This window comes from Amphiura filiformis, chromosome 4 (assembly GCF_039555335.1).
Source record: "Amphiura filiformis chromosome 4, Afil_fr2py, whole genome shotgun sequence".
NCBI classification, from domain to species: domain Eukaryota; kingdom Metazoa; phylum Echinodermata; class Ophiuroidea; order Amphilepidida; family Amphiuridae; genus Amphiura; species Amphiura filiformis.
The window spans coordinates 60,216,597-60,244,203 of NC_092631.1; the positions used below are offsets into that span (position 1 = coordinate 60,216,597).

The following is a 27,607-nucleotide window of genomic DNA, read 5'->3' on the forward strand; positions in this document are numbered from 1 at the left end:
TAGATAGCAATAAAATATACTCGGTTCTAAAAACCAGTACGTAAAGCAAGCATATATATTACAATGCACAAAGTAGAATACAAATTAAAATACAAATATCATAAAACACTTGATGATATGTGACCAGCACATAAAAGCTTGTTAACCCAGGAGAGGAGAGGTTGCCAGCACTTGCACCCTCAGCAAAGATCAACTGTATTTTGCTCCCATTAAATGGTAAGTTGGGCTGGGTGTTAGTTAATAAAAGCATATAAGAGCTTTTGAAAATATAAGTATGTAATATAAGTAATGCCAATATTAAGAACTGATTGTCTCTTTAATACCCAGGTTAGGCCAGGCTATAGACCATTTCTATAATAAGCACTTGCCTGCTGTTGGTGGGTTCAACATTGATTACGCCCTTCTTTTTGACCTCTTTCATTATTTAATAATCATGTGTTAGTATCATAGCTGTGTCCAGTCGTTGAATTAATTTTCTTTTGCACCCCATTTTGAAAGTTGAGGTGCAATTTAATTTGATGCAAAGCAATTTGAAGTGCAGTCTCAGGCAATCAACACATAAAATCAGTACAATGTGGTATCACAATCCCGGGATCACAATTTTGCACCACACTGTTAAAGTTGTATCGTAACTGGCAAATTTTGGGGTGCAAATTGCACTACGATAGGGCTTATTTCGAATGCCTGTGTCTGCATGTTTTTGTATAATATGTGATAGGCCTATCGATGTTCACCCCATCAGTGGCAGGAAAGTGCCAATTACAATTATATTTGGTTCCAATTTTGGAATACCTGCCTATGTATTTGAAAGCACTGATAAATCTTGCACATGTTGTGATACAGAAGATACACAATATGACAAAAATATAATTATTTACATAAACTTTGTAATACACACAATATATATTATATTGTACAAAAATATTTTTTATATTCAAATGATTTAAAGACATCACACACCCACCCCTACCTACTTATGCCTACTGTCAACCATGGACATTGTGTATTGCTATCAAACTGAGGATTCTGAATTGAGGTATAAATGGCAAACTAATGATCAAAATATCGGATTTTTTTTGTGTGTGTGTAAGCTGTGTATAAAACACATTACGAAATATGCCTACCAACTAAGGTCAATATTACTGCACAATAGCAGACGTAGCAGCTCTCAAATGCATTTGCTTCCTACCTCTGCAAACTGAGGACAGAGTTTGTTTGCAAGTAGATCCACGGTTTGATAGCAAAGAGTCTTGTGTGTGTCCCCGGTTGCAGGTAAACATGCACACACCCCAACATACCTGTACATACACCCCCATAGACACTACAAAACTTGTGAATTATTGTATACAAAATCCAGTGTTGTGCTATTTGAGTTGAAATCCAGACACCTTGTATGGAAGATATGGATTTAAAGTCATATTGAAACATTTGCTGAGGAGGATACCCTCAGTATTTTTCAAAATCCTGTTTTTTTCACACAATTGTAATGCACTTTTTAAAATTAAAATACCCTGCTAAAATGAACACTTTAATTAGGTGCTGTAGTTTTATCAAAATCCAATATTATGACTAAAACGTAGGAACCGTTGTTTAATTATTACAATATTAATGGAAATATCAGTCAAACGCGTATGTGATGTTCATAACACAGTACATACATCCACGTACATGGCGTACTTATAATGGAGTCTCTTACTTAAATTCCATATTAATTTCTTACACAACATCACCTTGCATGTGTGGAGAATTGAATGTGAATGTTGTTTCTGTATAATTCTCAACCCCTTTCTCATTAGGGTCATGTTGATGAGAAGGAACCTCATCCCCTGGAGTCAAATGTGTGCCATAGACCATCTGTACCTGGCTATATCCATCCTTTGCTGCATTAGAGACTGCACTATGTCTTGGACTCCTTGGACTAACATTTGGACTTGGGTTAAAAGAGAAACTGTTCTTGTTATTGTTTGTGTGCACTGTAGTTACTTTAGTTTTCATGGAAGAGGTGGACGTGGAAGAGGGAGTTCTCAACCTCAGGTTTGTTACTGGACCTTGTAACCACGATGGCATATGTCGAATTGCATAATCCATGACCTGAGATGGGTGAAGAGAATAAAGTTTGAAAAACATAAATCGTATATGTACTTCAATAAATACTATTTTGGCACTATAGTGTGTCTCGTCTTAAGATGAGAGTAACACAATGATTTTGCAGTGGCAGATTTATATTAGTACTTTACGTGGTAATGTTGCCAGAGTACACCCTATGGAAGACATGACCGATGACCTTAATCTTCTACACAGGGAGTGTGAATTTCAAATGGGGATGGCTGAATGGGTGATTACATTTGAAGTCTGCGCAACCTGTGTGGAAGATTAAGGTCATGTCTTCCATAGGGGTTGTATGGATTTCAACTGGAATAGCCAATTATGGCATTAACCCTAACGCCCACACTGCTTTTTGGAGAGGGGGAAAGAAGGAAGGAAGGAAGAAAGAAAGAAGAATAGAAACCTTTTTTTCTTGGGTGCGGTTTTGAACCACTGACCCCTCGGGTGCCAGACATGTGCACAGGCCTACCTTGCCACGGGGGTGTAGCTTGCCCGGCCAAGCTTTCCGCGACCATATGACTATTTGCATGATGATGCAATCGTATCACGTGTGATACCTGTGAGTTGTTTAGTATGGTTAGGGTTAAGTGAGCTAAATTGCTATCACCCAGTAGGGCATGCAAAGATACTAACCATTAGTTGTACATGTTACACATTCTAGGAATATTAGTTGGATGTAAGATTCACTTAGTGTGGTATTGAAAAAGTTGACCATGATATCAAATATCAAATACCCCAACACTCTTAAAATGATCTACTCATTTTTGAATAAAAACTTGTCAAATTTGACAATGGAAACTATTCAGATAGGGACATGACAAGTTTCTCTTCAAAATTAACAGATTTCTTCAAAATTAATAGGATATTCTCATCAAAATGACAAAATTCTCATTAAGTTTGATAAAATTGACCTGTCATGTAAAAAAATGAATTAAAAATTTTTCACGCTTCGCACAATTATCACAGTAAGTAGCACGGGACCAAAATTATGCCCACCTGGATTTGTTTGTCTTTTCCCACTCCAACAACTGACCCTGATATGCCACTGAACATTTAACATATTTTGGACCCCCAAAAGAATTTTTACAAAGACTACACTGTTCTTACCTCATTGTTAAGTAAAACATAAAGCAAGGCAACCAGAAAACCATATAATGATGACACAAGAGAGTTGATGAATAACACTGCATTTGTCACTCCGCAATAGCCATCAGTAACAGCATGGATTATTATTGGCAATAGGAAGTACATACCAAGTAGAATGGATAGCACCAATGTCCTTTTGGCAAGAGTTCTAGAGGTGAAAAATAAAAATGTGTTATTCCAGTTGAAATCCACACTACCCCTGTGCAAGATTTAGCTACGGTCTTCCATAGAGGGAGTATGAGTTTCAAATACAATAGACAGTTGGGCAACTTCGGTTTGAAATACTCACACCAGTTGTGGAAGATATAGGTAGCCATAATACAGGGGGAGTATAGGTTTCAAATTGATTAGCCCTGACCAATTACATTTGAAAAACATACTCCCTCTGTGGAAGATATTTCAAAAGGCATCCACAGGGGTAGTGTGGATTTTAACTGGAATAGCCAAATATGAGTGAAAATATTTATACTCCTGATATTAGGTCCCCAATTTTTTTATATTTTTACACACAAAAAAATGCAATGCTCAATGCACAACAGGAACCACTTCACAATTTGTTTTGTTGTTACTGCTATGTTAGTTTACCACATGATTATACAATTTTTCATTGCTTCCGCTGATCGTGTAATTATTTCTAACCTGTTTCTAGCTTGTTTCTTTTCTTCTTTTTTCTCTCCTTTTTCTGATTTTAATGATTTTTAAGCACATTTTTTTTTAAACATTGCAATGGGCAAGAAATGCCCACAGAATGCACTGTGTGCGGGCTACTAGAAACAGACTTATTCATTTCTGGCCATATGTACTGGTTATTTTAATTGTAAATTACAAACAAATTTGATAAGGTATTGTAATCAGACAGTCAAAAACAGATTACGGATGTTGTTAAAGTACTAATTATTTCAAAATTTCAGTTAAAGGCCCATTCAGTGATTTGCTCCTCCGGACGATCGTAAAAATCATCAAAATTCAGATTTTGGTACATTGTTCATTGTCGTAGATTTGCTCACATAGCCTGCGAGTGGTTCAGCCAAAAGCCGTGTATTTAAGACAAAATAAGGCATTTACACGAATCTGTAATTTATATACTGACAGTATAAATTAGCTGCTACATGTATTTGAATGGGGCTTCAACTTCGTCAGTACTGCTGTTTTCTTCGTTTTTTGCCATATTTTTTCATTTCAAAAATACCAAATGACAATTTGAATGACTTATCCTTCACTTTCAAGCAATTAACAAATAATTTTAATTTTTTACACTTTCGCTGGGATCACTGAATGGGACTTTAAACATCCACAAAGAAGAATGCCTTGTAAATTAAGGAGACCATAGTTGCATTGAATTCTTTCAAAACAGGCAGATATCACACATCCAGGCAGGTTAAGGGATCTGGAATGAGCGTTTTGACAGTATTTATTGTGGGACATTAGAGCACATCAGACATATCGAATTGCATTCTGAATACGAAGAATGTCTTTCTGATATCAAATAATTTTCATTTTTTGAAATTCATGATATAATACAAAATTATATTTTTCACATTTTTGATATATAATAGTCCTCGAAGTAAATTTTATAAATCTAATGATATATTCTTAAAGTGTATGTAGCTGGGAGGATAAGCCGACGATCAATTGAAAATTTTGATTTTTCATATTGAAGATATGGATTTTTTCCCCAAAAAATCCATATCTTCAATACGAACGGTCAAAATTTTCAATTGATTGTCGGCTTTTCATCCCACCTACATACACTTTAAGTATAAATCATCAGATTTATAAAGTTTACTTCGAGTACTGTTAAATATCAAAAATATCAATTTTTAATCATTTGCCATAAAATGTGTATTACATTGCGAATTTCAAAAATCAAAATTATTTGATATCAGACGGACATTCTTCGTATTCAGAATGCAATTTGATATGTCTGATGTGCTCTAATGTCCCACAATAAATACTGTCCAAACTTTCATACCCCATCCCTTAAAATTGACAACATTTTGCACACACAAAATAGGCCTACAAACAAGTAAAACATGACTGTAAATTCAATGTTCAGAAAAAATTTGAGACATGCCCTGACAAGTTTAAATTTAGAAGAAAAGTTTGTGATGTGCAGTACCCATCATTAAAGACCAAATATCTGGAAAACACATGAACTTGACAGTGTAATCGTTATTTATCCCACAGTTATGTGGTGGATTGCTACCCAAAACCATATGGTCGCAGTTTGCCTGGTCAACAAAAATGGCCTTTAACAAGATATGACATTTTGTGTTTATACCATTTTTATTATGAATTCATAATGGTAATTGTCAACTTACTTCACTGTGTCCTTTTGTCTGAGGTCCATCTGTATCATTCCACGAAGGGTATATAATACTCGGATGATTATGAGAAGATTAGCCTGAAGGAACAAAGGAAATAGTGTTTGGAGATAATGGGGCAGACATGGCAGAAGGCAATAGTATTTGTGGATATTGAAAAACTACCTGATACGAATCTGCAGTTCTATTTGAATTTGTAATTCTATATCTGGTATCAGCTTTATTATATGGGAATAAGAAACTATTTGATATCAGCAGTAGATGTGAGCATTGATAAACTACCTGATATCAGCAGTAGATGTGAGCATTGATAAACTACCTAGTATCAGCAGTAGATGTGAGCATTGATAAACTACCTAGTATCAGCAGTAGATGTGAGCATTGATAAACTACCTGATATTAGCAGTAGATGTGAGCATTGATAAACTACCTGATATCAGCAGTAGATGTGAGCATTGATAAACTACCTAGTATCAGCAGTAGATGTGAGCATTGATAAACTACCTAGTATCAGCAGTATATGTGAGCATTGATAAACTACCTGATATTAGCAGTAGATGTGAGCATTGATAAGCTACCTGATATTAGCAGTAGATGTGAGCAATGATAAACTACCTGATATCGGCAGTAGATATGAGCATTGATAAACTACCTAGTATCAGCAGTAGATGTGAGCATTGATAAGCTACCTAGTATCAGCAGTAGATGTGAGCATTGATAAACTACCTGATATCAGCAGTAGATGTGAGCATTGATAAGCTACCTAGTATCAGCAGTAGATGTGAGCATTGATAAACTACCTGATATCAGCAGTAGATGTGAGCATTGATAAACTACCTAGTATCAGCAGTAGATGTGAGCATTGATAAACTACCTGATATCAGCAGTAGATATGAGCATTGATAAGCTACCTAGTATCAGCAGTAGATGTGAGCATTGGTAAGCTACCTAGTATCAGCAGTAGATATGAGCATTGGTAAGCTACCTAGTATCAGCAGTAGATGTGAGAATTGATAAGCTACCTAGTATCAGCAGTAGATGTGAGCATTGATAAACTACCTAGTATCAGCAGTAGATGTGAGCATTGATAAACTACCTGATATCAGCAGTAGATGCTGGCATTGATACATTACTTAATATTAGCAGTAGATGTGAGCATTGATAAACTACCTGATATCGGCAGTAGATGTGAGCATTGATAAGCTATCTAGTATCAGCAGTAGATGTGAGAATTGATAAACTACCTGATATCAGCAGTAGATGTCAGCATTGATAAACTACCTGATATCGGCAGTAGATGTGAGCTTTGATAAGCTACCTAGTATCAGCAGTAGATGTGAGCATTGATAAACTACCTAGTATCAGCAGTAGATGTGAGTATTGATAAGCTACCTAGTATCAGCAGTAGATGTGAGAATTGATAAACTACCTGATATCAGCAGTAGATGTGAGCATTGATAAACTACCTGATATCGGCAGTAGATGTGAGCATTGATAAGCTACCTAGTATCAGCAGTAGATGTGAGAATTGATAAATTACCTGATATCAGCAGTAGATGTGAGCATTGATAAGCTACCTGATATCAGCAGTAGATGTGAGAATTGATAAACTACATGCAGCAGTAGATGTGAGCATTTATAAATTGTGTGCTGTTAGCAGTAGATGTGAGCATTGATAAGCTACCTGGTATCAGCAGTAGATGTGAGAATTGAAAAACTACCTGATATCAGCAGTAGATGTGAGAATTGATAAACTACCTGCAGCAGTAGATGTGAGCATTTATAAATTGTGTGCTGTTAGTAGATGTGAGCATTGATAAACTACCTCATATCAGCAGTAGTTGTGAGCATTTATAAACTAACACTAAATGATATCAGCAGTTGATAAAATATCTGACATCGGCAGTAGATGTGAGCATTGATAAACCTCTTGCAGTAGATGTAAGTATTGATAAACTGCTTAATATTAGCAGTAGTTGTGAGTACATGTATTGATAAACCTTATGCAGCAGTAGATGAGCATTGATAAACTACCGTAAAATGGGGTAACTTTGGGCACTTTTCAGAGTTTTTAAACCACTGCTTCCAAAGAAAACCAATTATATTTCTAATTAACTCTTTTTGTGACATTAGGTTCCCTTCTACACCTTGAAGTTGAAAAAGATTTTAAAATAATTTTGTAAGGGTGCCCTAGGGGTTAAAAATAGCCTGACCAAAGTTACCCCGCCTTTGGGGCAACTTTGGTCACAGTATTACATTCCATGAAGGAAAAAAAATCAAACAAAATTGATCTTCGCTGTATATGGGCAAGTTGTTGTTTTTTGTGACATTTGACACCTTACAAAATTAATCAAGCACAAATCCTTGCTCACAAATATCGATTTTTATTTTTTCTGAAAAAAATGTAAAAAAATGCTAATTTTTGGTCAAAATCCCGCTTTTTTCGTAAATTTCAAGGAAATTAGACATGGGCGACTACTATTTCTTCCAAACATATTTCTTAACAAATTGACACCAAATATGACTAAAAACAATATTGCTGTACGAAAATATGACCATTTAAAAAAAAAAATTGACCGCCCAAAGTTACCCCATTTTACGGTACCTGCAGCAGTAGATGTGAGCATTGAAAACCTCATACAGTAGATGTAAGTATTGATAAACTGCTTAATAATCAGCAGTAGATGTGAGCATTGATAAACTACCTGATATTAGCAGTAGATGTGAGCATTGATAAACTAACTGATATCGGCAGTAGATGTGAGCATTGATAAACTACCTGATATCAGCAGTAGATGTGAGCATTGATAAACTACCCGATATCAGCAGTAGATATGAGGATTGATAAATTATTTAATATCAGCAGTAGATGTGAGCATTGATAAACTACCTCATATCAGCAGTAGTTGTGAGCATTTATAAACTAACACTAAATGATATCAGGAGTTGATAAAGTATCTGACATCGGCAGTAGATGTGAGCATTGATAAACCTCTTGCAGTAGATGTAAGTATTGATAAACTGCTTAATATTAGCAGTAGTTGTGAGTACATGTATTGATAAACCTTATGCAGCAGTAGATGAGCATTGATAAACTACCGTAAAATGGGGTAACTTTGGGCACTTTTCAGAGTTTTTAAACCACTGCTTCCAAAGAAAACCAATTATATTTCTAATTAACTCTTTTTTGTGACATTAGGGTTCCCTTCTACACCTTGAAGTTGAAAAAGATTTTAAAATAATTTTGTAAGGGTGCCCTAGGGGTTAAAAATAGCCTGACCAAAGTTACCCCGCCTTTGGGGCAACTTTGGTCACAGTATTACATTCCATGAAGGAAAAAAATCAAACAAAATTGATCTTCGCTGTATATGGGCAAGTTGTTGTTTTTTGTGACATTTGACACCTTACAAAATTAATCAAGCACAAATCCTTGCTCACAAATATCGATTTTTATTTTTTCTGAAAAAAATGTAAAAAAATGCTAATTTTTGGTCAAAAATCCCGCTTTTTTCGTAAATTTCAAGGAAATTAGACATGGGCGACTACTATTTCTTCCAAACATATTTCTAACAAATTGACACCAAATATGACTAAAAACAATATTGCTGTACGAAAATATGACCATTTAAAAAATAAAATTGACCGCCCAAAGTTACCCCATTTTACGGTACCTGCAGCAGTAGATGTGAGCATTGATAAACCTCATACAGTAGATGTAAGTATTGATAAACTGCTTAATAATCAGCAGTAGATGTGAGCATTGATAAACTACCTGATATTAGCAGTAGATGTGAGCATTGATAAACTAACTGATATCGGCAGTAGATGTGAGCATTGATAAACTACCTGATATCAGCAGTAGATGTGAGCATTGATAAACTACCCGATATCAGCAGTAGATATGAGGATTGATAAATTATTTAATATCAGCAGTAGATGTGAGCATTGATAAACTACCTCATATCAGCAGTAGTTGTGAGCATTTATAAACTAACACTAAATGATATCAGGAGTTGATAAAGTATCTGACATCGGCAGTAGATGTGAGCATTGATAAACCTCTTGCAGTAGATGTAAGTATTGATAAACTGCTTAATATTAGCAGTAGTTGTGAGTACATGTATTGATAAACCTTATGCAGCAGTAGATGAGCATTGATAAACTACCGTAAAATGGGGTAACTTTGGGCACTTTTCAGAGTTTTTAAACCACTGCTTCCAAAGAAAACCAATTATATTTCTAATTAACTCTTTTTTGTGACATTAGGGTTCCCTTCTACACCTTGAAGTTGAAAAAGATTTTAAAATAATTTTGTAAGGGTGCCCTAGGGGTTAAAAATAGCCTGACCAAAGTTACCCCGCCTTTGGGGCAACTTTGGTCACAGTATTACATTCCATGAAGGAAAAAAATCAAACAAAATTGATCTTCGCTGTATATGGGCAAGTTGTTTTTTTTTGTGACATTTGACACCTTACAAAATTAATCAAGCACAAATCATTGCTCACAAATATCGATTTTTATTTTTTCTGAAAAAAATGCTTTTTTTTCGTAAATTTCAAGGAAATTAGACATGGGCGACTACTATTTCTTCCAAACATATTTCTTAACAAATTGACACCAAATATGACTAAAAACAATATTGCTGTACGAAAATATGACCATTTAAAAAAAAATTTGACCGCCCAAAGTTACCCCATTTTACGGTACCTGCAGCAGTAGATGTGAGCATTGATAAACCTCATACAGTAGATGTAAGTATTGATAAACTGCTTAATAATCAGCAGTAGATGTGAGCATTGATAAACTACCTGATATTAGCAGTAGATATGAGCATTGATAAACTAACTGATATCGGCAGTAGATGTGAGCATTGATAAACTACCTGATATCAGCAGTAGATGTGAGCATTGATAAACTACCCGATATCAGCAGTAGATATGAGGATTGATAAATTATTTAATATCAGCAGTAGATGTGAGCATTGGTAAACTACCTGATATCAGCAGTAGATGTGAGCATTGGTAAACTACCTGATATCAACAGTAGGTGCAGGTATTGATAAAATATTTGTTATCAGCAGTAGATGTGAGCATTGATAAACGATCTGATATCGGCTGTAGATGTGAGCATTGATAAACTACGTGATATCAGCAGTAGATATGATATTTTTCAAACTACCTGATGTCAGCAGTAGATGCTGGCATTGATAAATTACTTAATATTAGCAGTAGATGTGAGCTTTGATAAACTACTTAATATCAGCAGTAGATGTGAGCTTTGATAAACTACTTGATATCAGCAGTAGATGTGAGCTTTGATAAACTACTTGATATCAGCAGTAGATGTGAGCTTTGATAAACTACTTGATATCAGCAGTAGGTGTGAGCTTTGATAAACTACCTGATATCGGCAGTAGATGTGAGCATTGATAAACTACCTGATATCAGCAGTAGATGCTGGCATTGATAAATTACTTAATATTAGCAGTAGATGTGAGCTTTGATAAACTACTTAATATCAGCAGTAGATGTGAGCTTTGATAAACTACTTGATATCAGCAGTAGATGTGAGCATTGATAAACTACCTGATATTAGCAGTAGATGTGAGCATTGATAAACTAACTGATATCGGCAGTAGATGTGAGCATTGATAAACTACCTGATATCAGCAGTAGATGTGAGCATTGATAAACTACCCGATATCAGCAGTAGATATGAGGATTGATAAATTATTTAATATCAGCAGTAGATGTGAGCATTGGTAAACTACCTGATATCAGCAGTAGGTGCAGGTATTGATAAAATATTTGTTATCAGCAGTAGATGTGAGCATTGATAAACGATCTGATATCGGCAGTAGATGTGAGCATTGATAAACTACGTGATATCAGCAGTAGATATGATATTTTTCAAACTACCTGATGTCAGCAGTAGATGCTGGCATTGATAAATTACTTAATATTAGCAGTAGATGTGAGCTTTGATAAACTACTTAATATCAGCAGTAGATGTGAGCTTTGATAAACTACTTGATATCAGCAGTAGATGTGAGCTTTGATAAACTACTTGATATCAGCAGTAGATGTGAGCTTTGATAAACTACTTGATATCAGCAGTAGGTGTGAGCTTTGATAAACTACCTGATATCGGCAGTAGATGTGAGCATTGATAAACTACCTGATATCAGCAGTAGATGCTGGCATTGATAAATTACTTAATATTAGCAGTAGATGTGAGCTTTGATAAACTACTTAATATCAGCAGTAGATGTGAGCTTTGATAAACTACTTGATATTAGCAGATGTGAGCATTGATAAATTATTTGATATCAGCAGTTGTTCGCATCGATAAACTGCCTGATATCAAAAGTAGATGTGAGCATTGATAAACTACCTGATATGAGCAGTAGATGTGACCATTGATAAACTACCTCATATCAGCAGTAGATGTGAGCATTGATAAACTACCTGATATGAGCAGTAGATGTGACCATTGATAAACTACCTCATATCAGCAGTAGATGTGAGCATTGATAAACTACCTGATATGAGCAGTAGATGTGAGCATTGATAAACTACCCGATATCAGCAGTAGATGTGAGCATTGATAAACTACGGTACCTCATATCACCATAGTATAGTTAGTGCCAGCAATAAATATGAGCATCTAATCAGAGGACATACTTGATATCAGCAGATGTGATGATATCAGTAGTATCTGTAAGCTAGTCCGACGAGTAGGACCTTTTTTTCTAAGTTACCAGACTCATTTCGCACTATGATCACTATCTCACATGGCACAAGAAAGACGAATCGCGAAAGTCCAGTGACCGCGCCGCCGTTTTCGGGAGGCGGTTAGTGGATTTTTGTGGTTAATCTTTCTTGAGCGATCAGAGTTCGGGTATAGTTGGTAAAGTAAAAAAAAAACAGGTCCTACTCGTCGGACTACTGTAAGCATACATTGATAAATTACCCAATTATTAGCAGCAGATTTTGAGCATTAAAATAAAAAGCATAAATTAAACTTTATAGAGCGTGACACTGATGAACTATACTTGATATGAAAAACATAATCATTTATACCCGTTAGTAGTAAATCTCTTCACGCGGGTGTCGACTGCAGACGACAAGTTAAAAAAAAAATTTTAATTAAAAAATTTCAGAAATGTAAATTTTCATGACCATATTTGGAATCAGCATGAAAAATGCATTAAAATGAGTACAAACAAGCCTAGTATTGATTCAGTAGTTCTTAAGATAGCTCTTGATATTTTGAGAAAATATTTCAAAACTTTCCATTGAAGCGCGTGGCTAGCACGCAGAGCATTAAATGAGAATAGCATCTTGTTACTAGGTATTTTGCAAGTTGTATATACTTACAAAAAGAAGAAAATATAGAGGTCCTGATAAAATTATTCTGGCTGCTACATCATCAAAACTAAGTAGCCTGTCGAAAAGTTAATAATTGTAGTATTGACTGTTAATGCATCATATATATTAAATGGCGAATTCTGAAGTCAGATGTTACAAAATGTCAATAACAAAGCATCGAAAAGGTATTATCATGATTATACTCGTAATAAAGATACTAGTAATAAGAGATGAGGAGAGAAGTTGCATGTAAGATGGAGGAAGGAAAGACGGAAGTGAGGGTAAGACAAATTAAAAACTAGAGAGAGAGAGAGCTAACAATATTTACCCCTGATTACATATCAGTTGTTGTACAGCCCAAACTGCGACTATTAGACCAGGTACACCTGCAGAATAAAGTTTAAAATCAAGATTATAAGTTATACCTAAAAACAGGTATCATGTTGTTGTTGCTCATATTTGTGTTGCTGCTGCGCTGCAGTTACTGTCATTGTTTTGGTGATGATGTTGTTACTGCTTCTGATGTTGCAGTTTTTTATTGTTTTGGTGGTGTTGTTGGTGTTCCTGCGGCTGCTGTTGCAATTAATGTCATTATTTTGGTGATGGTGATGGTGTTGTTGTTGTTGTTATTCTTGTTATTGTTCTTGTTACTGTACTGCAGCCACTGATCAGCTAGGCCATAAATTACACATTTCAAACTTACCCCATCCTAGCAGGAAAAGCTTTAACCGCATCCATGAAACTTGTTTGAGTCTCAGATGTAAAATTAATCCAAGTAATAAATACAACCCTTCTGTAAACATCCAAAATACGTTTGTTGCTTGAGTATAGGCAGTACTGATGTAGATTAGCTTGATACCTGGCTGTAAAATGAGAGACTACAATAAATAAATACAACGCAAATAATAACCCAGCAAACACAAAACGTTTTCGATATCATTCGCAAAAGGTTATAAAAAGGTTGTTAGAAAACGTCGGGTTATAGAAAGGGTATATAAAGGTATAAAACGATTTCATAACATTAAAAAAACATTTTGTGAAAACCTACTGCAAATATTTTAACATAATGTCATTTAAGTGCTGACAAAATATTTGGCAAAAAATGTTTGCAAAAATAGTTTTCAATAATATTTTGAACACATTTTTCATATACAAAACGTTTTTAAACGTTTTCATGATCTTTATATAACCCGACATTTAATGTTATTAAAACGTTTTGCCTAAAACAAAACCCAAAATATAACGTGTTTAAAACATTTTAAAAACGTTTTTATGTTTGCTGGGTAAAGAGCGTAAGTAGATAGATTCTCTCGACCTGAATTCATAGTAAGTTATAGTATTTCTACGATTACGTCGTTGGTTATCACCAATGCAGCCGGTCCCTGTATGAGTGGCAGAGCTTTCGTCTGAGATGTGTCTCTCTGACTTCATCAGGACTAAATGAACATGATGAAGTCATGACGCAAGCTTGACCACTTACACAGGGACCGGCCGACATAATGGTAAAAATGTTTACATTTTTGTTTATTGTCCTTTAAATTTAGTATTATTATAATGTGGCATTTATTAGTATGAACATGATGAATGATGTCGATATTCACTGAGAAGGTACTTTTGGATGAATTCACTGACCACTATACAGCCCAAGACACTATGCAAAACATTTAGCAACAAGTTAATAATATTTATTGATAACAACCTTGAGACAGTTTTGATGATAATCTCATTTGAAAATGGAAACAAAAAATTGTTGGGGTAATGCCGTAAAAACAATAAACATCACGTGTTTTTTATTATTATTATTTTATAACATTCGGCCGAAGCCAGGCTAAGCCCAATAGTGCGCAGAGGCGACTAAATTCAAGGGATGCCATCCGGATATGATGGGACAGGGATATGAGGTCCGAATTTAGTTTGGGGTTCAAAATAATAACCAAAGTTTATAACATGCCTATCGTGATGGTCGTAATTAAAAGCCTGGGTCAAAGGCAGATACCACAATAACGTGGTTTAACTTTTAATTTAAGGAGGTTGTGAAGAGTCTTTAATTTACCTGAGTTAAAAGTCGCTGTTGTTTTATATACACGGTAATAACTGCCGTATAGGTTAATGTTACTGTATCCCGTAAAATGAAAGACATCATAAAATTCCAGTGAATCCAGTGACGTTTACTTTCACGCATAATTTCAGGAATGTTTCTGCGGAAAATGAAACACATAATTTGCAGTTAGTACATCGAGAAGGTACACATCCTCAAACACGTTAGCTTGACAAGCCGTGCACGCCGTCAGCGGGCACGCCTGACGGACGGTTGGCTGGTCCTTCTGGAAGGAAGTAGGGGAGAGCGGGGAGTGTTCGCCCTATTTTTTTCTGACCAGCCTAGCGATGTCAATTTTAAGGTTAGGGATGACCTGATTAGCCCATGTGAAAGCCCTATGTCTTAGCTATATACGGCCACAATCCCAGACCTATAGGCCTTACAATAGCAACAGGATAGAGCAAACAAAAAGTTTTGCAAAGTGGCGAACTTGCCCCATATTGGGGCAGGTTCGCCCATATGGTGGGGTAAGTTCACCCTAATCACAAAAAAGGTTTAAACATTGCATAACAATAACATATTCAATGCAAACATTTAGCAAGAGTATTTACAGGGCATTCATTCTCTTCTGGGGAGTCACTAAATTTGTTGCAGGGGTCTGGTCAGGGTAAAATGTAGGGGTCCAAAGTGAGCTTAAACGTATCATGTTTACAACTTCGGGGAGAAATGGATTAGGACATAAACTGTGGTATGAGTAATACCGATATCACATAACTTTAAAAAAACATGTTTTTCAGTAGTTTTACCTTGTTTAATGGTTTAATTATCAATATTTTGCATGATACGCTGATGGGGCAGGTTCGCCCTCCAGTTTGGGGTAAGTCCGCCCGGGGAAGATATAGGGCGAACATGCCCCATCCTCAAAAGGGCGAACGAGCCCCTTGTGCACATTTATGTATTTTCTTCAGGGTATGCAAAACACAAATCGAATAAGGAGATTATAACTGCATTAAATCTTTGACAAATCCCATATGTTCCCAATACAGATTTCCATTAAAACCATCTGTATTTATGTATCAATGATAATACAACATTATGAATGCAAGAAAAAATTACGTTTTGGTGTAATTTTTTTGTTTTGGCTGCAGTTCGATGAACACGTCCCTATATGTCGCGTAACTAATATGAGAAGTTTATAATGACCTATGTCACCTAATTTTGCCATCACCAAATTCCCTGATAGCAGTAGTGCTGAGAAACAAGGGGTGGGCGAACCTGCCCCTAGGGCGAACACTCCCCGCTCTCCCCTACAGAGAGATTTAAGTTCCTGATCAATGGTTCTATACAAAAGCTGAAGGCTCAAAAGGGAGAGCGTGGCTCAGTGGTTAGAATTGCTTCTGGTGCATGAGGCCTCGGTTCGATTCCCGTCAGTGAAAGTTTACTGGGATATTAAGAAAAATAAAGTCTGAATTTTATTGCCAACATCTGTTGATTAAATTCTGCCTTCCGCGAGGGTGTATTTAGAGTTGGGTATATTGAACCATGATATAATTCCGTCCTTCAGAGGGGACGTTAAGCCGTCTGTCCCATGTATAGAAAGCCATACGGTACCTGAACATGTAGCTCGCAGTCAGTTGCGAGAAGATTGGCTTGGGCCAGTGATCAAAATGGCCATGGCCCCAAGCAGAAATGATCTTCATATGAGGCTTTGTTGGGTTATCCAGGGTTGTCGAACAAACATATCAAAAGGGGAATGACTTTGCTTGTATATACTGGTCACTTTCATAACATTCAACGTAGCCTAAAGCACTTACCTTACTAAGAAATACACGAGGAATGCAATCCCGCACGTGATGATAGACAACGATTTGAACATAATACTCAGGATGTCGTGAATCTAATCATTTCAACAACAAAAAACATAGAAAGTTTGAACAAATAAAAGTAAATTGCTGTAATCCGGCCTGAGGGCACACTGTATAAATCTTGTAAGAAAGTGCGTGCGCCCCAAAACCCGGATGTGAACTTGGTAAATATGCTTACAATTTAAACATGGTTAGATAAACATAAATTAAATAATTGTGCACACTTGTCCTTGGTGTAAGATTTTTAATTTATAAAGAAAGAAAGAAAGAAATGAAGAAGAAAGAAAGAAGGAAATAAATAAATTTATTTAATTTTTTACACATATCCTTGGTGTAAGATATTTATTTTCATTAAAAGGGTATTTCGTGATCTACAGCTTCATCCCCCACTTTTTTCAAAAAAAGTCGAGATTTTTATACCATTGGAAACCTCTGGCTACATAATGTTTATGTACCCAAAATTTCTTAGCAAAGATATCGTGAAATTTGAATTTCGTTCTGGTATACCAGAACGAAATTACAACACATTGTCTATGGAGCAGTGTATGTACATAATCATGCATAACTCGCAATCGCAAAATCGGAATCAACTCGAATTTTGGGAATAAGCTTTTTTCGTGGATATCTACTGAAAAATGTCATAAAAAGAGGATGCTACAATCACGAAATACTCCTTTAAGTAATTAATTAAGTTATAAACAAGTTTTTTTAAAATATTCGATTAATGTTGTATAACAGGTTGCGGGTTATAAATTCTAAATAAGATAAGTGCATACCTGTGAAAGGTCTTTTCCAAATTCACACGCTGTAAAGACAAAAACAACTAAGTTAACAATAACATATGATTATTATGGTAGGTTTTCGCCCCAAAACATGTGGTATTTAAAGTACATTGTTTAATGTTTCACGACTTGTATTTGTTTGCATTTCATTTTCCAATAAAAGTTAAGAAAATTCATGTCTCTCGACGGTATTGTCTTTATGTCCACAAATGTGACCCGCTTCTGACAAAACCAGCAACAAGTCGCATTTTTGACATTTCATGATTTTAATAAAAATGTAAGAACTAGACAATTAACTTTCAAATGATAACAAAATTATATAAATAGCATCAATACTTTTCAAGATATGGATAATTTTTAAAATGATACCTTGATATTTTTGTCAAATTGCTATTCTGAGTAATGGACCAATTAGTTTTATTATGAAAGTCCACTTAGGTACAAATACCATGAAATTAAGAATTCCAAAATTTAATTTTTTATGGGAATATCATCTTTAAAAGCCTACAACTCAAAAACATGTCTGGCGACTTGTTCCGGGTGTTGTTGTAGCTGGTCACAAATTTGGTCAAACCAAATTTGCAATCTTGTGTGGAGGTAAGTTCTATTTTTCTTCAATTGTTTGATTATGTTTTAATCAAACAATTATAGGGAAATCACACACTGATTCCCTTAGTTATGTTGTTTATGGTGATGTCGGCTCACAATATTTATACGAGAAATGATTTATCCAAAGTGTCACATAAAAATCAACAGAAGTAAAATGTTCTTCTGATTTTAAGTTCAATTAATATTAATATGATACAGAAACTATATAAAACTTACAGTGTGGGTTTGTATCATTGTATAAGAAGACACTGCTTTCATATGCATGTGTTGTGTAATCTCCTTCGGATAAAACCAAACCAACTAAATAAAAGACAACCACTACCACGACTCTCATGACCTGCATAAATACAGTAAATATGAAAACGTTAAACAATACTTGAATACGGTATAACAATGATGTGAAATGCATAATATTATACAACATTTCAGTCATGTACGGGCCTTACGTACATATATAGTTTATATGTACATATTTCTTGATATAGCACGTATCCAACTTGATCAAAGCACACAAAAATGTATTTTAGTTAAGACATAAAACTTCAAATAAGACAAAAATATACACACAAATTACATAGCCTAAAATGCAATAAGAAAATGTGAGTATTGAGAGTGCCATTGAAGCATATGATGCCGTGACATAATACTGTTCCAGAGTTATACAAAGACAAACTTTTGTCCCAAGTTACATAGTCCGATACCTTCCTCGAGTCAATTAATTCCAATTTTGAGATTTTCTCAAAAACTGTAAATGTTTGCAGGAATCTGTTATTCTAGTTGGATTTCTTGCATCATTTCCTTTCTGAAATTGTATACTTTCATATACTTCTCATCATTACATTTGGCGATACAATAATAAAAAAACAATATCTAAATTACTGACTCGAGAAAGGTATAGGCCCCTTCAGATTATAGTTAAGATATTGCTATCTTCGGTAGATAGCAACTATACACGTTCCTCGTGATTCTACTCCCTATTCCAGAAAAATGCAGAACTAATTTTTGGGATTAAAAAAATATTACCCTGGTTTGCCAAATGAAACATAGCTAAATCCTAATCCTTTAGTTAGTCCTAACTGGCAATAAAAGTCAAATTTTAATATTTGGCCAATTTTTGGAAATAAGGGCCAAAAACATGTGTTTTAGGGTGTTTTTCATATGCTGTGACAATCAAGCCCAAAGACTTGTACCAAGACTAATTTCAGTTTATGCATTCTAAATTTTGGAAAGGACATGTTTCATTCTTATAATCAACCATTTATTAAAGTAACACAAAATAAGTGAAAATTAGAGTAAAATTTCGGCATATTCTCAAGATTTTGAATGCTTAGACTTGTTCCAAGTCTGTGATTTTTTTGACTCGATTGTCAGAAAACATACAGAAAATGCATGTTTTTGGCTCTTTTTTCAAGAAATTAGTAAAAATAGTGAACTTTTTCTTTTATCTCCAGTTAGGACTAAATGAATAATTAGAATTGAGTTGTGTTTCATTTGGCAGAACTTGATAATAATTTTTTAATCCCAAAATATTAGTGCTGTATTTTTCTGGAATGGTGAGTAAACCACATCAAAGATAATAAGGTAAGTATAAGATATAACCAATGCGAAATTAAGTACAGATATCATATTTCATTTTAATGAAGTAATCTAGCCTGTATTCCATCCTTATACTAAGCAGTCAATACAAACACTTCCAACTGCAATTGGAAATCCCGGGTTCAGCTAGACAAACTGCACCAACTAATCACGTGATTGCTCTTTGAACCTCTTATGCTTCTACTGAATGGTCTACATGGGTTTCTGTAGAGAAAATCTGTTGTAGCCTCCCTATCTGCCTCGTATTGGGTTATTCCAGAAATTAATGGCACCCGTCCCCACCCCACTAAAGAAGACTTGTACATTTTTACCATTCATTTTTAGGGAATTTCCCGACAACAATTTTATCCAAAAAAATGGGAACTCCTATTTTGGAAAAAAAAAAATGCTTAACAAAATTGGGAATTCCAGGGTCCCTATAAAGAAAGTTGCATGGCAAAACGTTTGGGAATTCCCAAGCCTAAAAATGAATATTTTTCACGGGAATTCACATGTCTTCTTTAGGATTTTGAGAATAATGACATTATTTTGGGGGAATTCCAAGAGCAAAGAAATGGTGAAAGATTTGGGGAATTCCATGTCTTCTTCAGGGATAATGCCTTTAATTTCTGGAATAGCCCATAGCAAGCTGTGTAGTGAATTCAAGATTCATCATTGACATGGAACACCGAGCTTGTATTACTATCTTCAGTATATAAATTAGCCCGGGAAATTAGCCATGTAACGCAGGACTACGTTCACTATTTATGGGCCTATTGCTATTATTAAAGAAATAACACATGGATGTTTTGCAAAAGTTCATTCTACAAATCATATACTTTGAAAACTTACTTGATTCATTGTTGTTTTAACAACTCATTAAGATGAGTTATGTACGTGTTACAAAAGTTGTTGTTTCAGCCATCTTTACAACATAACTCAAGAACCGCAGTACCTACAAAAGTATGTGATATTTGAATTCTTCTAAACACTCGCTATGAATTGATCAATGCAATTTCTGCAAAAGCTCACTACCATTCGCAAGATGCTGTGAACTACCAAATCGAAAATAGTTGCTAACCTTAAGAATTATCCTCAATAGATTACACCAATTTGGCCTTGCTGTGACCGATACTTAAAAAACAAACAAAGTTCAGAACTTTGGACTTATATATTTTTTTCAAATTATTCCACGGAATTACGTCATCAAAGGTACTTTTTGTTAACATCATCATATTCACTGGTTTTACCCTGTATATAAATCCATTATCAAAGAACAGTATGAAGTATAAAAAGTTCGTTGCCAGTTCTTGTACTTCAGGAACAATACTGTTTTCTGAAAAACACTTTACCAGCGGCGCGAGTCAAATTCGGTCTACAGTACAAGATATACAATTATTTAAGATTATTGTCTTTAATTGTAGATTAAAATGACATTGGAGACCTTTTCAATAATGTTAAAGTGCATTCCACACGGACTTTGAGTTGCAACGGACTGTGAATAATTTATCAAAACATATTTTGTGGGCTACACAAATACCGTTTTTCTTTTACATATAATCAAAAAGAAAGCAAAATATGAAATAGTAAAGGTATTCCAATCCAATTATCATGATTATAGTTCTATAATTGAGTAAATGTAAATTATACGATTTGAAAATGAGTAATTTCAATGTCTGCGTTTAATACATTAACAAACTAAGTATGTCCGTGCTATGCCATTTGGGCAAATATTTATATAATATGTGACTGAAGTGGCGTATGCGTATATTCATAGCATACGTTAAAACATTGCATTTTATACAGTAAATGAATAAAACGAATTGACACAAATGGCAAGTTTAGCACAATTTCATAGGATGACCCCCAACGCAATTTCATAGGATGACCCCAGCACAATTTCAAAGGATGACCCCCAAGAAAACCCACACAATTTCAAAGAATACCACCCCCCACCAAATAAAACCAATTCCATTGGGCCTTTAGTCTTAGAGGTTAGAACATGTGAATGATCCTAAAACGTGTACTTTTCTATAGTTTAAATGTTTAATCAAACTTCTTTCCAAACAATTTTAATAAAAGAACGATTTTAGTGCCGAATTATTCAACGTTTTCATACAAAACTAGAAGGATTTTATCAAAAGAATTGTACAGGTAATTGTTCGGGTTTATTGACGTTCAACTTTGCAAGACCAAAGCAAACCTACAAATCATGACAAAGTTCACAATAAATAATGACAACAAATGATGTGTATGGTCTGGTAAAATCACGGGGAAATACCATTTGAAAGAGATCGGAATAGTAAACAAATAGGACCCTTGGACCCTAAACAATTAACTCAATAGTTGCAATTAGTCATGAACAATCAACTTGCAGTAGCCGAACTTGCTGACATAATATGTGATAAATTGCGCGATATAGAATATATGTATGATACCAATGCTGCTGATACAATACCTTTGTAATATCATGAATATGGGTCAAGAATACAAACATATACAAAAGAGGACGTGACTGACGTACGATCAAATCAAATTTCCGTATCTTCGAGTTTCACTATGCATTTATTTAATACTTGCGTCATTTGTTTAAAGCAACAATACAAGATTTCTGACAAATTTACACTTTTTTTTAAATTTCAGCTAATAAAACGATATTATCATATCAGATATGTTCCCTTTTTATTCTGAACTGAACTTGGGGAGTGTTCATAAATACTTTGGTGGGGGTTTGAAAAGTTGGAACCTCGGATATCAAAATTTTTTGATTCCCCTAAAAACGGGTGGATTTTTTTGATCCCCTTCATAATTATGACCTAAAATGTTTTTGATCTCCCCTCCCCTTCATGTCCTAAAAATGAAACGAAAAATATATGTTATTTTAATAATTAGCTAAAAAGTGTGCAAATTTTGTTGATTTGAAGCTTGAGAGTAGGCCTATAGGCTACATTGAATACTTTATAATCATGCCTTCTCGTAGGCCTACATTTTACCCCGGACTTTTACCATGAAATTTGTTTGATCCCTTTATTAAGGACGGAATTGTTTTGATTGCCCCCTTTTAGGACCCAAAATCTGTTTGATCCCTCCCCCATATCCCCCCTAAAAAAAGTATTTATGAACACTCCTTGATGAGACAAAATGAAAGAAGTTGATATTTAATTCCAGAGATTTGTAATTCAACAACTTGTCGACAGCGAAAGTGTTAAAACATTGGTAGGAATAGCATAAAAGTGAAGGATTTGTCATATGAACAAATTAAAAAAAACGGATAAGCGTTGATATATGAAGATTTCGCACTACCAAATAGAAATATGGCTGTGCGCCCTTAATTTCGATTCTCAAATTTAGCATTTAAATTAGCAGAAATTTGCATAATTTTGGTTAAATTTGGATTGGTCATGATTATAGCAATGTTAAATCCTGCAAATAACTACAGATGTGACAGATCGAGTAATGTTTAATGATTTTCAGCAGCTTTTTTCTTCTGTCTTCTGTACTGTACAGAAACACTGGCATGATTTTGCATGTATAAACGGTATTAAAATCCCGGACATCATAGACTTCGAGTAAAAAAAATAATGACGGTCCGCCTATTTTTACTTTTATTCCCAGCAAGAGCTGATTTCAACCATCATAGTTGTCACTAAGAACTGAGCCGCTGCTCCTGTGAAGAAAAAATGACGTTTTCTTAATGCAAATTTAGTACACGTCTCTTTGATTGGGACTTTGATTTGATGGTGTGAGATCTGCAGCTTCATCCTATCACATGTAAATTTAAACTCCTCAAACATTAGCCAAAATTTAACATTTTGCCACTATAATGCCGCATCCGGTCTATAAGACATCCGATTCCTTTACCAAACTGCAAAAATCTGATTTATAATGAATTTTTCGATTTTCTGATTTAGCGTGTCACCACCGTATAGTGCCTTTAATTTATGCGATTAACTTGCGCCCGCACCTCATTTGCAGGCTTCTATATTTATTTCTTGAATTTTGTATATTTTTTAACAAATAAAATTGAATTTTTTTATGTTATTTTTACAGATGAAGCTAGGTGAACTGTTGTCTAAACTTCGTACAAACCCTTAGGGGGATGGCATTTTTTTCGGAAGGAGGGGTCCCAAATTTACAAAAAGTCAGCGTCAATAAAATTGCGACCCCCCTATTTCGTCAACAACAAATTTATAACCTCCTCCCCCCCCCCCCATCACCGATACACATTACCCCTTAAACAGGCTAGAATTGTATTGAAATTAGTCTTTTTGAATAAAATAAACACACTATCTGTGGTCATCTTGTGACTCCCTACATTTTGTTCATCAAATATTTTATGACCACCCCTATTTTTCTTTCCAGAAATTTATGACCCCCTGTATATTTGGGACCCCCCTTCTGAAGAAAATGCCAGCCCCCTAACCCATCCCTAACTCTTACCCTAAAGTATACAACCCTAACCAACCCAGCCCATAACCCTTAACCAGAACCCTTGCCATATAGGCCTAACCCTCCAGCAGGAGCAAATTGATTTCACCTGACAATGGACCTATTTTCAGTGCTATCCATGATCAGATTATTGTGCAATGCGTTACTAATATTTTAACTTTTTTATTTAGCCCCATTTCATCAAAATTGCTGTTGTTATTACTAATAAAATAAAGGAAAATCCGTTCAAAGATTTTTGGTAATGCCAACAAATATTTGAATTTTGATAAATAAGTCATCATACAAAATTAATGCTTGGACATATGTTACCATTTTCAAACACATAAGAAAAAAAGCTCTTGCAAACACACAAGAAAAATTCTCTTGCATTCAAGAACAGATATTTAAAAATTAAAGGGTTTTTGGTATATTTCCAAAATTCTTTGAAAGGTTTCTCCTCTATTTTATACCAATATCAAAATAGCAATTTCGATGAAAATAATGAAAACATTTAGTAACACAGTCCGACTAAAAATCGGGCAGAGTTTGTGGTGAAATAAATTGTTTCCGAATTATTCTCCTGTTTGCAAGGTTTGGCATTTGGGATGCGTGCATGGGTAATATTTGTGCAGGGTATAGGACCAAAATTGAAATATATATTTTTGGGAATATTTTCGGTATCAGTGTTGATTTAAAAACGAAAAAAGTAAATTACAGAAAGGTTAAACTTGAATTTTCACTCATTTTGATGACGTTTGAACGTTATTTCCTGATTGGGAATTATTTCTCCTAAGCCGTAAAATACCTGATATCTTAGGCACTTTTGCAGCATCTTTCTTTGTGAAGTTTTGGCAACCGTGAACGCGGTCAAATGAAACAAGAAATGTATTTTAAAAAGACCGCGCTGTTTGGAGTTTTAAAGGGGGTACGCAGGATCACTCAAAGTGGGAAATTTTAGATATTGTTTTGTATTATATCTATAAAAGTAATGCGGGAAGTAATGATAATATGTACATAAACGTATACATGCAGATAAACGGCAGATTTCTGCAAAAATGAGCAGTTTTTGAGAAAAGCACCAGTCGCCAAGTATGATTTTCCATGCCATTTTGGTTTTGGTACACCATAACAATTTACCCTCAAAATTCAAATCAACGAAAATTGCATATTTGTGTTCTAAAGACACAAAAATAGTAACGGTTTTCTCAAATTTTAAAATTGCTATTGACACTTCAACGGGTTTATTTACACGTAAAAGTATATCGCGAATAACAATGTGTTAAGGGAACAAACCAAAAGATCGATGACGTCCTATAAATGTAACTAGTTTCGTTTCTCAGCCGACCCCCTCCCTCCCTGCCAGAAACGTAATAATGAAATGTTGAAAATTTTGATATAATAATAATAATGACACATTCTTCAGACCGATGTTTTTGTACACACGTAATCCGAGTATTTTTATCCCCTCCCCCCTAAACGAAACTAGTTTCGTTTATAGGACGTCATCGATCTTTTGGTTTATTCCCTAATAAAGGTGCTTAAACTTCAATAAACGCATATTAGTGTTAATCGTAAGTAACACGACTCTTATACTTTGACGTGTAAAGTATGAAAATTACCGCTGACGTGTTAAAAATATTAACACTTGTCTTTAGAGTGTATGCAATCCCTTGTATAGCGTATTTAGGATGGATATAAGTGTTTAGGATGCGTTTAGATACAAATTCAAAGTGTGATAACTTGTAAACCAAAGGGACGGTGTTGATTTTATTTTGAATTTGTGATGCGTTAGGAGAACAGGTTTCAAAATATGAAACCTTTTTCTGAAAAGGTACATATAGATAATTATAACAATTTGGCTAAACGCCTAACGTGTTTAAAAAGTGCTAAAGCTCTACCGTTTAGCTAAACGACATGTTTAGATATCAAACATCAACCTGTGTATAATCTAAACACAAGCTAAAAACTGCTGTTGAGCTTGTTAGGTTATATACAGGTTGATGTTTGATATCTATAAACATATACAATATTATAGGCTAAGCACAAACTAAATATGGTGTTTAGGATTGGTATAGGTGTTTAGGATGCGTTTAGATACAAATTCAAAAGTGCGATAACTTGTAAACCAAATGGACGGTGTTGATTTTATTTTGGATTTGTGATGTTAAGGAGTAGGGGTTTCCAAAAATACCAATCGTTTCGTGAAAAATGGAAAACAATATTTCCAGTTATTCCTAAACACCTTCATGTGTTTAAAAAGTGTGTATATGTTTAAAAAGTGTTACAGCTGGACATTTAGAACCTAAACACATTAGATTTATAGTGTACGTACAAATAGGATACCAAATCTTGAGGGAAATAGTATACAAAACCTAATCACGGTCAAATTTGAAACTTTTTTCTGTTAAATATTTTCCCGTACAGTTCACCTGCATACACCCTTTGTGTAGCAAAGCTCCAAGAACCGTCTGCTCTGACGAGTCCTCGATGAAGCCTGCGAAATTAATTTGTGCGTGCTCAGGTTTTGACTGGTCTGAAATACACCACTTCGAAATGTATTACATTTCACAATATTATTTGTCGAAAATATTGTTTAATCGTAATTGCAAATTTATCTATTATATCGTCAAATAGAGGATCCAAGCTTGCGTCCGCATTGACTGATTAGGTAAATAAACAAACAAACAAGCACACAAACAAACAACATGAACACACTAAACTCTATGTAATCCTGCAAATTAGAACACAGCCCGAACAAAGGCATTTCAAGAGGCGAAAATCGCAGAAGAAACCCGAAAATCGCAGAAGAAAACCGAAAATCGCAGAAGAAAACCGAAAATCGCAGAAGAAAACCGAAAATCGCAGAAGAAAACCGAAAATCGCAGAAGAAAACCGAAAATCGCAGAAGAAAACCGAAAATCGCAGAAGATAAGCGAAAATCACAATGGAGAATGGAAAGTGCAGCTTTGTCGCACTTCGGCAAAATCGCACGTAAAAATGTCCGACTATATAATTATTGGTCCTTCATTTTATGCGATATCTCATTTGATACCCACCAAAATATACCGGTAGCTCCTCATGATTCAATAAAGCTCAGCAGAGCTCACAAATCCAAACCCAAATATAGTCATCCTCCATCTATCGTGACAGATAAAAATAATTCCGAACGTACCTTTAAATGCATCCTGTTTCAAATTCTTCCCTTTACGGAGAGAATTTTCCGTGTAATCGTTATGCGTATATCCAACCGTCGTCTGCAAATGACGACTTTCACATCTCAAATCCGGAATGTACTTAAGATAAATGTTATGAACCTCTACTTCGTTTGACTTCAAAATAAATATGGGGAAATATTCGAGCGGAG

The 27,607-nt window shown here is 34.9% G+C and overlaps 1 protein-coding gene across 1 annotated transcript; it reads right to left on the reverse strand.

The window, feature by feature from the left end:
- Positions 1-1,565: 1,565 nt before the first annotated feature.
- On the reverse strand, positions 1,566-27,607 carry LOC140149891 (corticotropin-releasing factor receptor 1-like). The gene is made up of 11 exons (XM_072171910.1): positions 27,416-27,607; positions 18,457-18,577; positions 17,626-17,654; positions 16,799-16,881; positions 15,000-15,144; positions 13,650-13,809; positions 13,275-13,332; positions 12,956-13,022; positions 5,574-5,656; positions 3,214-3,400; positions 1,566-2,091 (listed from the first exon to the last, which is right to left on the reverse strand). Exons 1-11 carry the CDS (start codon positions 27,425-27,427, stop codon positions 1,717-1,719), a joined length of 1,320 nt encoding a protein of 439 aa, XP_072028011.1. The 5' UTR covers positions 27,428-27,607; the 3' UTR covers positions 1,566-1,716.

Coding starts and splice junctions, on each gene's coding strand:
- LOC140149891 (XM_072171910.1), bottom strand. Junction 15,145..16,798: donor CTCGTGTATTTCTTAGTAAG/GTAAGTGCTTTA, acceptor CATTTTCCGCAG/AAACATTCCTGAAATTATGC. Junction 3,401..5,573: donor AGACAAAAGGACACAGTGAA/GTAAGTTGACAA, acceptor TTTCACCTCTAG/AACTCTTGCCAAAAGGACAT.